This window comes from Gorilla gorilla, chromosome 2 (genome assembly GCF_029281585.2).
Source record: "Gorilla gorilla gorilla isolate KB3781 chromosome 2, NHGRI_mGorGor1-v2.1_pri, whole genome shotgun sequence".
NCBI classification, from domain to species: domain Eukaryota; kingdom Metazoa; phylum Chordata; class Mammalia; order Primates; family Hominidae; genus Gorilla; species Gorilla gorilla.
In genome coordinates this window covers 47,163,246-47,181,063 of record NC_086017.1, presented here as the reverse complement: position 1 = coordinate 47,181,063, position 17,818 = coordinate 47,163,246, and the positions used below count along the sequence as shown (strand labels likewise).

At 39.6% G+C, this 17,818-nt stretch overlaps 1 protein-coding gene across 14 annotated transcripts in view; it reads right to left on the bottom strand.

Moving 5' to 3' along the window:
• The window catches only part of GOLGA4 (golgin A4), a 123,836-nt gene that overhangs the window by 87,969 nt on the left and 18,049 nt on the right, over nucleotides 1-17,818 (bottom strand). For 5 of the 14 annotated variants that reach the window (XR_010132784.1, XM_019024156.4, XM_019024157.4 and 2 more), the window contains exons 3-4: nucleotides 11,490-11,588; nucleotides 4,799-4,864 (exon numbers count right to left, since the gene is read on the bottom strand). The exons of 4 other annotated variants lie outside the window; for them this stretch is intronic. Coding sequence is in view for 9 of the 10 variants with exons in the window: in XM_019024156.4 (XP_018879701.4) it covers nucleotides 4,799-4,864; nucleotides 11,490-11,588 (165 nt within the window). In the remaining variant the exon portion in view is untranslated. The remainder of the gene's footprint in view (nucleotides 1-4,798; nucleotides 4,865-11,489; nucleotides 11,589-17,818) is intronic. 5 more of the 14 variants (XM_019024161.4, XM_055381270.2, XM_055381275.2 and 2 more) reach the window with 1 other exon arrangement.

Here is a 17,818-nt window from a genome sequence, read left to right as displayed (position 1 = left end):
CCCGGAGTGAAATACTCCAGGGAAACTGAGGTCATGTGTAGGCAAAAAATACAGGAAAATAAAAAGATTCTCTTCAGTCTAGAGTTTGAAAAATCAAAACAGAAATGTTTTGCTCACGGATTCTAGAGATTTAATAATATTGGGCAAGGTAGGAGTAAGAGGAGATAATATGCCCCATACCTTCATACACACAAATTTATCACAGGTGGTTTAAAAGAGTAAAAACTGGAAACAACCCAAATGTTTATCACTAGAGGATACAGTTTATAAATTATAGTATATGGAGAGCACTCCCCAAGGCAACTTGAAAAGTATGTCCTGGGCTACAAAGTATTTTCAAAAAAAATTTAAAAATAAACAATAACATATGGAAAGAAGTTCAAGATATACTATTAAATGGGAAAGGTCAAATTATAAAACAATATGTATATTGTGAACTCATTTTGACTAAGTACTCCTTATCCAAAAAGCTTGGAACCAGGTATTTTGGATTTCAGATTTTTTTCAGATTTTGGAATATCTGCATATAGATAGTGAGACATCATGGGGATGAGACCCAAGTCTAAACACGAAATTCATTTATGTTTCATATACACCTTATACAGATAGCCTGAAGGTAATTTTATATCATATTTTTAACCATTTCTGTACATGAAACAAAGTGTGTACACTGAACCGTCAGAAAGCAAAGGTGTCACAATTTCAGCCACCAATACAATCTATGGTTGTCTGGCACCATCATCATTCCTGACTCTGAACTTACATGCTACTGATAAGCAATAATTTTCTTATGCTTATTCACCCATAAGTACTTCACAGTAAAAGAAATATATATATATGACATACCATTAATACAGTAAAAAAAATTGTGTTCAGGGTAACTAAGCAGCACAGTAGTATCACCAGAATATCTGTAATAGCTGTTAAGCAACAGCAACAACAAACAATGGTAAGCTTTCAGTCTCTATCTACGATGCTGTGTTTTGATTGAAAGGTTACTCTACACTGTATTTTCTTTTTTTAGGTAAGAAGAAACACCGGAAGCAATTGAGGGACCAGGAAATGGATCCACTAGGAAGGAGGAGGCATTCTGCTGGATGGCTTTTTAATTTTTTTTTTTTTTTTTTTTTTTTTGAGACATAGTCTTTCTCTGTTGCCCAGGCTGCAGTGCAGTGGCGTGATCTCAGCTCACTGCAACCTCTACCTCCCGGGTTCAAGTGATTCCCGTGCCTCAGCCTTCCAACTAGCTGGGAATACAGGCATGTGCCACCACACCAGACTAATTTTTATATTTTCAGTAGAGAGGAGATTTCACCATGTTGGCCTGGCTGGTCTCGAACTCCTGACCTCAGGTGATCTGCTGACCTCAGCCTCCCAAAGTGCCAGTATTACAGGTGTGAGCCAACACGCTGGGCCTCTGCAGGCCTTTTTAACATTTTCAACAAATCTTCATATAACAGAGCAGAGAAGAAGAAAAAAAAACACAGCAAGTAAAGCACCTGAGTCTTGGCCCCATGTGGAGCATCATGGGGAACCTGCCCTTGGCGCCATCTGGCCTGCACATGTGCCACTGTATTACCCTTTGTGGGCATGCTCCCATGAGAGAATCTGGGTATGCCTGGACAAGATCATCTTACAGCTAGAGGGCGGGGGGAGGCTTTCTTCTCTTAGGAACACTGAATAAACTATGTTGTACACCAGCGTTTTGACTCCAACTCATCACGAGGTGAGGTGTGAAGTTTTCCACTTATGGCATCATATGGGTACTCAAAAAGTTTCAGACTTTGGAGCACATGGATTTCAGATTTTTGGATTAGGGATGTTCAATCTTTATAGGATACTTTGCCCCAGTAATAAGAGGGTCCACAGGCTGCTATGTTTTAAGAACTCTAGGATGTGCTTTTTACCATGTCTTCAACCTTGCTGTCAACTATGGTTTCCTGCTGCTGTCAATACGCTCAAACATAGTAAGCATCCCCCCCCTTTGTGTATATACATTGTTTTTAATTTGCTAAACCCAACAATCAACTTTTCAGAAATTTGTTTAAAATAAAGGTAAACAAGCCAGACGTGATGGCTGACATCTGTAATCCCAGTCACTTGGAAGGCTGAGGTGGGAGGACTGCTTGAGCCCAGGAGTTTGAGGCTGCAGTAAGCTATGACTGCACCACTGCACTACAGCCTGGGTGACACAGAGAGACTCTGTCTCAAAAAAAAAAAAAAAAAGTAAACAAACTGAGTGAAGGCATCTTTTTGTTATGAGAATTAATGAGATCATATATGTAAAATGTTTCATATATGTCTAATACACAGTACACAATAAATACCATTTTTATCATTTTTTAAGAAAATATCTGTAATATTTAAGAAAGTGCAAAGCCCTCAGTGAGCTTATTTCCTGAATATCACCTACATTCATTCTTTACCTTAATTAAAATTCTGAATTTGTTATAAAGTTGACTCATTCAAGTTTTTGCATCCATAACTATATTTAGTCTTTTTGGACTATTCTATGACAGAAGAAAATATGGATTTTAGGCCAGGTGTGGTGGCTCATGCCTGTAATCCCAGCACTCTGGGAGGCCGAGGCGGGTGGATCACCTGAGGTCAGGAGTTTAAGACCAGACTGGCCAACACGGTGAAACTGTCTCTACTAAAAATACAAAAAATTAGCCAGGCGTGGTGTCAGGTGCCTGCAATCCCAGCTACTCAGGAGGCTGAGGCATGAAAATCGTTTGAATCTGGGAGGCAGAGGTTGCAGTGAGCTGAGATCACGCCATTATGCTCCAGCCTGGGCAAAAAGAGCAAAACTCCGTCTCAAAAAAAAAAAAGAAAAGAAAATATGCATTTTAAATCACACTCTTTAATAATATTCTTTAAAGATCACTGGATATGTTCTGTACAGTGCTGTTTAGACTGATGCCTCCCAATATTTTACCCCTACTTCATGGCACTTATAGAAAATTATGTATTTCTAGAGAATTTGGGATTAACTGGAGTGGCTGCTCAAGACTAGAGTCAACAGACCCAGGGACTTGGGCTGCTCCCACAACCTGACCAGCCTCACTGACAGTTATGAGGATCTAAGCTCACAAGACACCTGTCCACAGAGTTTGGGAAGCTCATTTAAACATTTGTTTTTTGGGGGGTTTTTTTCTTTTTTTTTTTTTTTTGAGACGGAGTCTCGCTCTGTCGCTCAGGCTGGAGTGCAGTGGCGTGATCTCGGCCCACTGCAACCTCCGCCTCCCGGGTTCAACCAATTCTCCTGCCTCAACCTCCTGAGTAGCTGGAATTACAGGTACCCGCCACCACGCCCAGCTAATTTTTTTTTGTATTTTTAGTAGAGACGGGGTTTCACCATGTTGGTTAGGCTGATCTCGAACCCCTCACCTTGTGATCCACCCACCTCGGCCTCCCAAAGTGCTGGGATTACAGGCATGAGCCACCGCACCCGGCCCTAAACATTTGTTAGACAATACTTCCGAATGTTTTGTCTATGTAATTTAGTTCACAAATCATTTAGCTCATAAATCAACGTGTCTAGACTCATGCCCTGGGTTCACAGAATTAGAAATAATACTATTTTACATTAGGGACTACTAAGAACAACCAGGATGATGATAATAGTCATCACTAAAACCAAAGTCAGCAAATGTTCATCTCCAACACTGCTATCACAATTTTTTTTTTTTTCCTTGAGACAGGGTCTCACTCTGTCATCCAAGCTGGAGTGCAGTGGTACAATCTCGGCTCACTGCAGCCTCCACGCCCAGGCTCAAGCAATTCACATGCCTCAGTCCCCTGAATAGCTGGGATTACAGGCACACACCACCACACCCAGCTAATTTTTGTATTTTTTTAGTAGAGACAGGGTTTCACTATGTTGGCTGGGCTGGTCTCGAACTCCTGGTCTCAAGCGATCCACCTACCTCAGCCTCCTAAAGTGCTGGGATAACAGGCATGAGCCACTGCGCCCAGCCTGCTATCATAATGATTTTTTTGTATTCCTTTTTTGGAGGGGTTCAAACAAAAAATGACTTGAGCCCCTCTCTATAAATAACTTTTTAAAATCAAGGACAACCTAAACTCTAGTAGTAAAATACACTTTAAAGTAGAGAATACTTTAAAAGATCTCATTCCTTCATATTCCCCTTTCCACCTTATATAACTCAGTATGTCTCTCAATATGGCTACCTCCATGATCTTTTATAACTATAAACTCAGATCACAGTTTTTCAAAAAGTTTTCACTTTCTCATAATTATTATTATTATCTTTTTTTTTTTTTTTTTTTTTTTTTTGAGACAGAGCCTCACTCTGTTGCCCAGGCTGGAGTGCAGTGGCACAAACTCAGCTCATGGCAACGTATGCCTCCTGGGTTCAAGCGATTCTCATGCTTCAGCCACCTAAGTAGCTGGGATTTCAGGCATGTGCCACTCCTGGCTGACTTTTTCTATTTTTAGTAGAGACAGAGTTTTGCCATGTTGGCCAAGCTAGTCTCGAACTCTTGGCCTCAAGCGATCCGCCCACCTCAGCCTCCCAAAGTGCTGGGATTACAGACAGGCGTGAGCCACAGTGCCCGGCCTTGCATTAATTTTTAAAATGAGAAATAATACAATCTCGCTTTCATTTAAAACTTTTTCCAAGAAACCATGAGCAAACCTGTGTTTACCATATATACTGTACTGAATATTTGGACATCACCATTTCAATGTAAAGTCAGATGCTAATAATTAACACAGACTGACCAACACTCTGAAATGACTTGTTATTTTCTAAAATAACAATTAGTAACAGACCTGAGGAATGTTTGGTTCACTTCCATTAACACTGTCAGAAGATTTCGAGGCATGAGTAGATGCATTCTAAGAAAAAGAAAGAAACATTGTAAAGCAAAAGAACAAAAAACTAAAGGTTTAAAACAGTTAAGAATAAAGCCCATGTGCCAAGACCTATCAGATACATTTATCTATTAAACAAAATTAGTAATTGTTCATTTATTAGAATGTTTTCATGCAAGGCAAAACTATTGTAGTATGGTAAGTATTTTAGAAAATTCATTTTGCTGTAATACACAGAACTCAATAGCAAAGATTAGTATGTAGAAAAACCTATTTCAAGCTAGTCACATACCTCTTCCCATTATGTCCCCAGTTTTTCCCCCATAACAAAAATCAACATCAGGGAATCAATGCACAAATCTCACTCTAACAGAAAACTATCCAGAAAAGGAAGTAATGTCAATTTTTTCCTACAATAAAATAATACTCAAAATTATTTGGGCTAAGCTCTGAAAAATATCTTGATAGCAAGAAACGGTAATGTCTCATTCATTTGAAGTTAGCGATCTAAATGAAATGATTATTTTCAGAAGAACTTAAAAACCTCTTCTTCCACACGCGAAAGATTTTTGTTTTGTTCTGTTCTGTTGGTATGCCAAAGGCTCCCAGTTAAGCAACATTCTACTGATTACATCATACTGGCATAGATTTCATGATACTAGATGAGATTCTTTGAGGTTCAAAATTCTACATTGCATTTATAATACACTGTCTAACTAAAATTAGTTAGAACCATAGAAGTAACTCATGATAAAATAACTTCCATGTTTTAAACAAAAATATCCCACCAAATGCCAACCACTATGTTTCAGTAGTTACATCTTGCATTTCCCCTTGGTCTAGAGCTGACCAAGGAAAGACAAATATCTGACCTAACTTATTCTTAAGTGAAAAAGGTGCACAGTTTTGCAAACGTGTTTTCTACTTTTTGAACAGTGATTAAGTAGTTTGATGGTAGGAAATTATTAATTTTTAGGTGTCATAAATAATATTGTGGCTAAAATTTTTTAATCCTTTTTTTCTGAGACAGGGTCTTGCTCCATCGCCCAAGATGGAGTGCAATGACATGCTCACAGCTGACTACAGCCTCAAGCTCCCAGTCTCAAGGGATCCTCTCGCCTCAGCCTCCTCAATAGCTGGGACTACAGGTGTGCACTACCAGGTCCAGCTAATTTTTGTACTTTTTGTAGAAACACGGTTTCCCCATGTTGCCCAGGCTGGTCTCAGGTGATCTGCCCTCCTCAGCTTCCCAAAATGCTGGGATTACAAGCGTGAGCCACCATGCCCAGCCATCTTTATCTTTTAGAGTAGTGGTCTCCAACCTTTTTGGCACCAGGGACGGGTTTCATGAAAGACAATTTTTCTACAGACCGGTGGTGCAGGGATGGTTTTGGGATGATTCAAATGCATTACATTTATTGTGTACTTAATTTCTATTATTACACTGTAATATATCATAAATAATTATTCAACTCGCCATAATATAGAATCAGTGGGAGCCCTGAGCTTGTTTTCCTACAACTAGACAGTCCCATCTGGGGGTGATGGGAGACAGTGACAGATCATCAGGCATTATATTCTCATAAGAAGCATGCAACCTAGATCCCCCGTATGCACAGTTCACCACAGGGTTCACGCTCCTATGACAATCTAATGTCACCACTGATCTAACAGGAGGCAGAGCTCAAGTGGTAATGCGGGTGATGGAGACCAGCAGTAAATGCAGATGAAGTTTCACTTGCTTGCCTGCCTCTTACCTCCTGCTGTGCAGCCCAGTTCCCAAAGGGCCACGGACCTGTGCCTGGAGGTTGGGAAGCACTGTTTTAGAGATACATACCAAAATATTTACTGATGGAACAGAACTTCTGAAATTTGCTTCAAATATCCAATGGGGTGGGAGTGGGGAAGCCAGGGGGAGCTGCACAAGTAGGCAAAATGGTAGTGGTACAGTCAGGGAACTGTGGGGGTAGGCTAATAGATAAAACAAGATGGCCATGAGTTATTAATTATTGGCATTGGGTAATAGATATGGGGAGGGGTTCTTGTACCAATACTACTACTATTTCCACTTTTGTAATATGTTTCAACTTTTCCCTAATAAAGACAAACTTTAAGTACCTCCTCTTCCCTCTAATAAAAAGCTATCAAATTTCATCAGTCTAAGACATTTCCTTAAAGTTAGATGGGGAAGAAAGATTGGGAAAACATAGGAACTAACTTTTATCTTCCGGTTGCCTACATGGCATCTACCTGTGTGACATTACAATGAATGCCTTCTAGGTCTAAAAATATAATATACTACATACTATAAAGCAAGGGTCACAAATCTCTGGGCCACAGTCCAGTATCAACTCATAGCCTGTTAGGAACGGGGCCACACAGCATAAGGAGAGCGGTGGGTGAGCAAGCGAAACTTCATGTGCATTTACAGCTGCTCCCCATCACTCGCATTACCACCTGAGCTCTGTCTACTGTCAGATCACTGGTGACATTAGATATTCATAGAAGTGCGAACTCTGCTGTGAACTGTGCATATAAAGGATCTAGGTTGCGTGGTCTTAATGAGAATGTAATGCCTGATGATCTGTCACTGTCTCCCATCACCCTCAGAAGGGACCATCTAGTTGCAGGAAAACAAGCTCAGGGCTCCCACTGATTCTACATTGTCATGAGTTATATAATTACTTCATTACGTATTACAATGTAATAATAACAGAAATAAAGTACACAGTAAATGTAATGCGCTAGAATCATCCCAAAACCAGCCCTGTGCCCCCAGTTCATGGAAAAACTGTCTTCCACGAAACCAGTCCCTGGTCCCAAAAAGGTTGGGGACAATTGCATAAAATACAAAATATACTTTACAGAGATCAACAATTCTCTTGGCCAGTTAATATATTGAAAATTAATAGACAAATTATGGAGAAAAGAAATGAAGGGGCTCCATAGAATATTTAGCTTAAGAGGAAGAACAGCAAAAGTCCATATTCTGTTTTAAGTAAATGACTTGACACATGATTGTGGTCCATACAAAAAAGCTACACTGGGCTGGCGCGGTGGCTCACGCCTGTAATCCCAGCACTTTGGGAGGCCGAAGCAGGTGGATCACCTGAGGTAAGGAGTTCAAGACCAGCCTGGCCAATATGGTGAAACCCCTTCTCTACTAAAAATATAAAAATTATATTTTTTATAAAAACGTCGTGGTGGCATGCACCTGTAGTCCCAGCTACTCGGGAGGCTGACGCAGGAGAATCGCTTTAATCCTGGAGGCAGAGGCTGCAGTGCACCAAGATGGTGTCACTGCACTCCAGCCCGAGCAACAGAGTGAGACTCCACATCAAAAAAAAAAAAAAAAAAAAAAAAAAAAGCTACAACTGGCCGGGCTCAGTGGCTCATGCCTATAATCCCAACACTTTGGGAGACCGAGGCAGGCAGATCACCTGAGGTCAGGAGTTCAAGACCAGCCTGGCCAACATGGTGAAACCTCATCTCTACTAAAAATAAAAAAGTTAGCCAGGCACGGTGGCGAGCACCTGTAATCCCAGCTGCTTGGGAGCCTGAGGCAGGAGAATCACTGGAACCTGGGAGGCAGAGATTGCAGTGAGCTGAGATCACAACACTGCACTTCAACCTGGGTGACAGAGCGAGACTCTGCCTCAAAAAAAAAAAAAAAAAAGCTACCCTACAATTGTTTGAAATATCACCCCATTAAGCACACAGAGAACAACATTTAAAAACTTCTCCTCATATATATATTTCAATTTATGTACTAAACCACATATCTAAATAAATGCAGGATAGCTTATGAAAAGTACTGGCCTAAGTTGCCCTGTGAATTTACATTACGAATCTTTAGAAGTAAAATTAGAGATCTGTCACTATTTGTAATGCCTTCTCCATTTCTGCCAAACTTTTGTTCATCTTTCAGTTTTCAAATTTTGTGAAGCTCTGTATGTGAAGCTTTATACGGTTCCTGGAAGGCTAACACATTCCTTATGCCTATTTTTTTTTTTTCTGTGAAGCCTTAATTCCTTTGTACTTTAAGTGTATGTTGACATGTTTGTCTCCAAAGTAAACTATAAACTCTCAGAGGACAGAGCACTACATTTTCTTCTCTTTTTTTCTCCCTTCAACTTTTAAGTTCAGGGGTACATGTTCAGGATGTGCAAGTCTGTTACATAGGTAAACGTGTCCCATGGCGAGAATGCTACCATTTTCATCTTAGTCCCCATGACCTAATATTTTGCCTGACTAGTAGTAAGGGCTCAATAAATGCTTATTAAATCCTTATGCAGTTGCTTCCTCTGAAGGCTTTCCCCTAGTAAGGTGCCTGTAGAACTAGATCAATACATGTCAATACTCAAAACTCACCAATACTTTCTACTGGGGAAAATTAGATAAAAACTCTTTTAAAGTACATTCAACTTAAAAGCACACACAGGTTCCCTGCCAGACTTGTCTTCAATTACATATTGTTTCAATCTTTCAACAACCATTGCATTGACTGCTGAGCACCAAGGTTACAGTAATTTTAGAATTTGGGGTAAACAGCTGCATTTTTCAAAAAACTTAACTAAGCAAAAGTCAGTACCTACTGAACCTGTAATGGATTAGACCCTCACTAAATTTTTATTCTAATATGGGATATGCTATGGTTTCCCTTCTTCCATTGGGAGAAATAAGTTCCTGACTAGGCTGGGCATGGTGGCTCAGGCCTGTAATTCCAGCACTTCAGGAGGCCGAGGCAGGTGGATCACTTGAGCCTGAGTTCCAGACCAGCCTGGCCAAAATGGCGAAACCCCATCTCTACTAAAAATAGAAAAGTTAGCCAGGTATGGTGGTGCGCACCTGTGGTCCCAGCTACTTGGGAGGCTGAAGTGGGTGGATCACCTGAGCTCAGGAGGTAGAGGTCGCAGTGAGCCGAGATCGTGCCACTGCACTCCAGCCTGGGTATCAAAAGAAAAAAAAAGCTCTCTCTCTAAAGAAAAAAAAGTTCTAAAGCCCCACTTAAACATTATTAGCATTTTCAACAACAGAATAAGTACTCAATACAAATGACTTTAATGTACTTATGAAAGTGGCCCTAGGAGAACCTTTACAGTTTTTTTTTAATAGCTTCTATTACTACTACATGAAAATATAAAGCAATATTATTTTATGCTTTTCAAAGTAAATTGGGCCAGACATAGTGGCTCATGTCTGTAATCCAAGCACTTTGTGAGGCCGAGGCAAGAGGATCACCTGAGGCCAGGAATTCAAGATGAGTCTGAGCAATATTCTGAGACTCTCTCTCTAAAAAGATTAAAATAAGATGAGCTGGGCATGGTGGCGTATGTCTGTGGTCCCACATACTTGGGAGGCTGAGGAAGAAGGACTGCTTGAGCCCAGGGATTTGAGGGTATAGTGAGCCGTGATTGTACCACTGCATTCCAGCCTGAACAACAGAATGAGACCCCACTCAAACAAATATAAATAAATAAATAAATAAATAAATAAATAAATAAATAAAAACAGTAAATAAGTAAGTCTCTCTAATTGGGACTTCTGATTCCCTCCAAAATCAGTTTTTAAAACAATGAGATATTACTTGTAGCCAGAGCCAAGGAGAGACCACTTTTCCCTGAGACCCAAGCTAAGCTATCACTAGAAATCCCATTATCTCCCTAGCTGCTTTCTTTTCTAAAACTGAGTTTACAATGTAATTTAAGACTGCTACTGGCCATATGCATACCAAGTCTTCACTGGCTGCATGGTTCAAGTACAGAAATGTTCTACTTCCATCACCAGGTACCTAGTAAGTTAAATCAATTCTTATTGTTTAGAAAAACCTCAATCCAATGGTGTTTGCCACATTTCTCCATTGTAAACTTTTCTTTTGTTTTTGTAATTAATAAATAGATTTGTGGAACAATTTTTTTTAAAAAAAGAAAAACCTCAATCCCAGTAGAGTCAGTGTTTAACACCAAAGGCTATCCTTACTGGACAAACATCTCTAAACTTTAATTTGCTAAATTATGAGCTTACCAGATACTTTCAATAGGAAAATGTCCACTTTCCCAAAATGAAATTACATACAAGATTCAAAACCGTGTGATGCCAGTCACTTGAAAACAAATGAGACAATTCTCTCCTTTCAGATGTTTAATATATAAAAAACAGGTAACTGCAAAATAAGATGCAATTATCTATTACAGTAGAATCTACCTACCTATTCAATGCTGTTTAATTATGGATTTACATAACAACGAATTTTTCCCCTAAAAATGTAAGTCATATCTCAAAATATTCTTAACCGCCCATCAATAGTAGAACAGAGATTTGTAGCACTGCATACCTTTTTTTAGTTAATGAACAAACATTCCCTAGGAAAAAAAGAGGTTAGAGTAAGCGAAGGTAGCTTCATTACTGAAGTAGCTACATTAGCGAAAACAGTGTTATGTTTGTTGCAGTTAAAAAGCTACCAGGAAGCACACCAGTCATCAGAATTCAGCAATTTACTCTCTGATTTTTTTAGAGCAGGGTTAGCAACAGGACACTGAAGATACTTTGAGAGATGGTAAGTGGCAAGTAACATGAGATTTGCTTCTACAATTGCCAAATTACTTTGCTTCCCCACAAAGGGAATGCAGAAAGCGGTGGAAGGACTCACCACACTGTCACTCTGTGTTTTAGGATGTTTGGAGGAATCCAAAGCAAAGATAGTATACTCAGAGAGAAAAGCAGGCTCTGCTATCATCCCGGCTAGTAGCTGTCTCATTCAGTGTAATAAGCAAAAGTATAAAAATAAAACAAATGATGAAAAACAAATCATAATGGCATGTTGCAAAGTGTTCTCACCACGCAGCATGCATAACACTATAATGGCCTTCAGTACCACCATCACCACCACCACCACCATCTCACCCACAAAAATAATAAGCTGCTGGAAAAGATCAGGAACGGAGATGCGTGATCAGTTTAGGATCTCAAAATCCAATCTACGAACAACTTGCTTATTGGCATACAAATGATATAGGCAACAGGAACCACCGCACACAGAGTGCCTGGCACTCTGTTATAAAAATCAATACCAATTAACAACAATACATGGGCCGGGCGCAGTGGCTCAGGCCTGTAATCCCAGCACTTTGGGAGAGTGAGGTGGGCAGATCACGAGGTCAGGAATTCAAGATCAGCCTGACCAATATGGTGAAACCCTGTATCTACTAAAAATACAAAAATTAGCCAGGCATAGTGGTGCGCACCTGTAGTCCCAGCCACTCAGGAGGCTGAGGCAGGAGAATCGCTTGAACCCGGGAGGCGGAGGTTGCAGTGAGCCGAGATCGTGCCATTGCACTCCAGCCTGGGTGACAGAGTGAGACCATTGCACTCCAGCCTGGGTGACAGAGTGAGACTCTATCTCAAAAAAAAAAAACAAAACAAACAATAAAAAAATACATGACAGGACATAGTTTCAGACACGCAAGCTACGTAAGTTATCAAGATCTTCTCTATAGCATAGTGCCTACAGTTAACAATACCGTATTATAACGTTAAAAATTTTTTTTTTTTTTTTTTTTTTTTTTGAGACAAGGTCTAGCTCCATCACCCAGGCTGGAGCACAGTAATGCAATCTCGGATCACTGTACCCTCCACCTCCTGGACTCAAGCCATCTTCCACCTCAGCCTCCTGAGTAGCTGGGACTACAGGCGCACATCACTATGCCTGCTAATTTTTGTAGAGACGGGGTTTCACACATTGCCCAGGCTGGTCTCGAACTCCTGAGCTCAAGCGATCCACCTGCCTCAGCCTCCCAAGTACTAGGATTACAGGCATAAGCCAGCACACCCGGCCTAAAATTTTCTAGAAAAGTAGATCTTATGTTACTTCTTACCACAAATAATAACAGTGGGGGTAGGAGGAAACTTTGGGAGGTAATAGATATGTCTATGGCCTTGATGGTGGTGATGGTTTCACAGGTGTATACTTAACACCAAATTCATCAAATTGTATACATTAAGTATGTACAGCTTTTTACATGTCAATCATACCTCAGTAAAGTGGGCTTAAAAATGCATAGTAAAGAACACAAAGTCTTAAGAATAACATTTATAAATACTGACCCATTTTTACATATTCAAAAAATAGCATGAAAACACATGGAGAAGATAAAACATAAAAAAAACTTTAATCATTTATTTGTACTTACATACCACATTATTTTTCTCTAAAGTATGTACAGAAGAAACATTTGAAACTTTATAAGTTTAAAGACATTTTCTGTTACACTAGTGCTTCTGGTATATATTATCTTCTGTGCTTTAGTTTTCTTTCAGAAACTGTATACTACACACCAAAATACTGACAAACATGAATTAGATGTACAATAAATTATAATCAGAATGAATTTTTTGATGAGGGAGGTTACACAAATCTACACATAATAAAATTGTATAGAATTATACACACACACACACACACACACGATATGAGCATGTAAAACTGGTAAAATCTGAATAAGTTCTGTGGATGTCACAGATTACCAATGTCAGTTTCCTTGTTTGGACAGTGTACTATGGTTATATAAGGTGTTACTACTGGTGAGAAATGGGTGATGGGTATATAGGGCCTCCCCCACAAAAGATGTTAGAACCTCCTATGAATCTATAATTATTTCTAAATAAAAACTAAAACCAGCCTGGACAACATAACAAAACCCACTCTACAAAAAATACAAAAAATTTGCCAGGCATGGTGACACAGACCTGTAGTCCCAGCTACCTGGGAGGCTGAGGTAGGAGGCTCGCCTAAGCCCAGCAGTGAGCTGTGATCACACCACAGCACTCCAGCCTGAGCAAAAGAGTGAGATCCTGCCTCCAAAAAAAATTTTTGAAACATGAATTTAGCAGTTAATATATTATCTAACATGGTGATAAATTACATATATCATATATAATAACATCTGAAAAAAAAAGTCTGCAAAAGCTTAAGAATATAAACTTTTCACTCAGTACTGTAGAGTTATGAATACTAACTAGAGCCTTAACTAACTGTTCATTTGGTCCTACATTAGAGACCATCATAATTATAAATACGAAAAACATTTCAAAGTCTTTTATATTATGTAATAACTAGTACTTCTTAGACAGGACTCAGCAATTAACTTTACACTAAATTCTCAATTTTAGTATTAGTAGTATACTAAAATATGCTAAATGCCTCTTTGGCTCTAGGGTATCATCATATCCAAGTTTCTACTCCTGCTGAAAATCTTACTCTCCCAGGAACTCAGATCATCCTTTGAATGGATGTTAAATTTAAGTTAAAGGCTATAAAAAATTCACTCTTCTTAGACTTCCAAAGTTAATTTTTGCAATAAAGTCACTCTTGCCCACATTAGAAAATAATTCAAAACTTCAGAGGAGTATATTTGAAATTTTAAGAGAAAAACACAAAAGCTAATGCCCAGCATAGAAAAATGTCCACCATTTCAAGATGTGCTGCCAAACAAAAATGTACACTATGACCTCTAACCCTAGCAAAAGCAAAGTATATCAAAATTAGTGTCCACTGACAGTCACCTCAAAGCCTAAGAAATCTTTGTTGACCTTGTTATTTCCTTCTTATGCCTGAGAAAGTCTCGCAAGCAACAGTTCTCTAATATTCTCACTAAGATTCTGTCTCAACTCCATCACTCAAACTCTGTTCAAATTGAAAACCAATTCTGCTGCAATTCTGCTAAGGATTTAATTCACCTCTTCGGTGTGGTTCCCCAGTGACGCCATCAGTTGAACCAACACTGAAGTTATATGTGTCTGAACGTTCATGAAGACTGTTTGAAACTCTCAGCAGATATGCGTCGAAGGCTTTCAATCTATGTCTCATACTCTCATATATATATATGCGTGTGTATATCAAAGTATATCAAAATTAGTGTCCATTGACAGCCACCTTAAAGCCTAAGGAGTCTTTGTTGACCTTGTTATTTCCTTCCTAAATAAACACACATACATATATGAGAGTGTGAGACGTGGTGGATATACAGTCTTGCACTGCTTAACAATAGGGAGGGGATACATGCTGAGAAATGTGTTGTTAGGCCATTTTGTCATGTGAACATCATGGAGGGGTGTCCAAGGGAGAGAATACAGTCATCGGTTCTTAGTTTCTGTTTCTGGTTGGATCAGTAAGGACCCTTCCTCATCCCTCTTTCCCGCTTATCACTAGAGACAGAAACTAAACACCATGCCTTTAGGCTGCTAAAAGACTAAAACAAAACACAGAACAAGAACAACAGCAAAATAAGCTGAGTTGGACAAGCATACTTACACAAACCTAGATGGCATAGCATACTACATACCTAGGATACATGGTAGAGCCTATTGCTCCTACGCTACAAACTAGTCCATCCTGTTACTGTACTGAACATCGTAGGTGGCTGTAATACAATGGTAAGTATTTATCTATGTAAACATAGAATAAGCATAGTAAAACTACAGAATAAAAGAAAAAATGACACAACTCTATAGGGCACTCATTTATCATGAATGAAGATTTGCAGGACTAGAAATTGCTCTGGGTGAGTCAGTGAGTGAGTGGTGAGTGAAGGTGAAGTCCTAGGACATTACTGTGAGCTTTTATACCACTGGCATCACCACAAACACATTACAACAACTACATGTCACCAGGCAATAGGAATTTTTCAGCTCCATTTTAATCTTATGGGACTACTGTCATATATGCAGTCCATCACTGAACAAAACATCATTATGAGGCACATCATATATTTTTCCTTAATCTCGGTGGTTTTGGTAGGATTACTCAGTATTTTTTGTCTGTTTTTGTTTTTTAAATAAAAATAAATAGGGACAGGGTTTTGCCATGTTGCCCAGGCTAATCTTGAACTCCTGGGCTCTAGCAATCCACCTGCCTCCGCCTCCCAAACTGCTGGGATTACAGGCATGAGCCATCAGGCCTAGCCACAGTGTTCTTTCTGAATTCTATAATTTTCTCTTTAGCTGGCATCAGTCTGAGTTTTATTGTGATTTACCTGTTTACATCAACTTTTTTTTCATTTCCAGGATTTTTTTTTTTTTTTGAGATGGGAGTCTCACTCTGTCACCCAGGAAGTGGTTCCATCTCAGCTCACTGCAACCTCCACCTCCCGCGTTCAACCAATTCTCCTGCTCACTCAGCCTCCCGAGTAGCTGGGATAACAGGTATGTGCCACCACACCCAGCTAATTTTTGTATTATTAGTAGAGATGGGGTTTTGCCATGTTGGCCAGGCTGGTCTTGAACTCCTGGCCTCAAGTGATCTGCCCGCCTTGGCCTCCCAAAGTGCCGAGATTACAGGCGTGAGCCACCACACCCGGCCAATTTCCAGGATTTCTAATTAGTTATTTTTCGTATCCATCTAGTCTAGTTTTGTTTTGGCCTGTTTTTCTTCTACAATTTTCTGTTCTTTTTAAGAAAATTATTACTTCCTTTTTCTTATGGAAGAAAGTTGTTTTAAAGTAATTTCCAGACTGTTGTATTACTTTAATTTCATCTGGAGTAAATATGTCTTAATCTCTGTTTTTACTGGTGGCCTTCTTAGCATTTATTTTAGAATTTTCATTTACAGGCTCATCTTGAAAAAGGTATTATCTTTGTCCTTCCTTCTGTGCTCATCCTTCCTTATCCAGCCAATCTGATACCCAAGGCCTTGGTTCAGGTTTCTTACCTTATGGCAATATAGGGGTTATCACAAACTCAGTCACTAAGATAATGTGAGGTTGGATTCAATTCTTGGTCATGAGGCCTCCCTAAGGACAGCAGTTTGCCATAATGGACCACTGAGAGCTCTAGGCAGCAGTTAGTGACAGCTTTTTTCAACTTCCTTTCATCAGTGGTAGGAGCCCCACATTAGCTCTCAGCTTGTAACACAAAATCTCCTCTGTATAGAACATTTCCAGTCCTTCTCAACCAGAGTTCAAAGAGAAAATTAAATCCAAATGCCTGTATACAATGAATTAATGTATCTACTGTGTATATATAGCATGGTACTAGTTTCATACCATACTTGGAAGAATTAAAAACTGCAGTTACTCAAATCATTTTCCATAGGGCTTCATTGTCTCACAAAACTCTAGTTGAAAATGGCTGCCTTTGTCCCAACCCCAAACCCTCTAGGACCAAGGATTCATTCCCTCTCAGCCCAAGGAGATGTTTACCTTGTTTGTGAACTCAGATACATGTCTCAATGTTTTTTAAGTTTTATCTACTACTTCCGTGACTGAAACAGCAAGGGTGCCTCAAGGGTCAAATCACAGCATGATTTGACCGAAAGTCCTAAAGTCTTCCAGGGGAGGATTCAGCATGTTAAGCAGCATGCCATTGTGACTGATTATTTCCAACAACAACCAGCAGCCTTTTTTCTTTTTTTTTTTTTGAGATAGGGTCTTGCTCTGTCACCAAGGGTGGAGTGCAGTGGCACAGTCATGGCTCACTGCAACCTCGACCTCCTGGGATCAAAAAATCTTCCTACTTAAGCCTCTTAAGTAGCTTGGGACCACAGGTGCACACCACCACACCTGGCTAATTTTTTTTTTTTTTTTTTTGGTAGAGACAGGGTCTCACTATGTTGCCCACACTGGTCTCCAACTCCTGGGTTCAAGCATTCCTCCTGCTGCAGCCTCCCAAATTGCTGGGATTACAGGTGTGAGCCACCACATCCAGCCTAGCAGTCCTTTCCCATGTGAAAAAACTTCTTTGAAATTCCTTGAAAAACTATTATTATTTATTTCAGTGATTTTTAGATTCCTTTTCACTCACAGGCAACAAAGGCTTGATTATCATCTCTCATGTGTAATACTGGGGGAAGGGCCTAAAAAGTTTAGTACCTTAGCAAAAAACTTTAGTGTCTTAGCAAGGGTGTAAATCCCTCTGCCTCAAAGACAGATGGCCCTGTTTTTTTTTTTTGAGACGGAGTTTGAGTTTCACTCTTGTTGCCCAGGC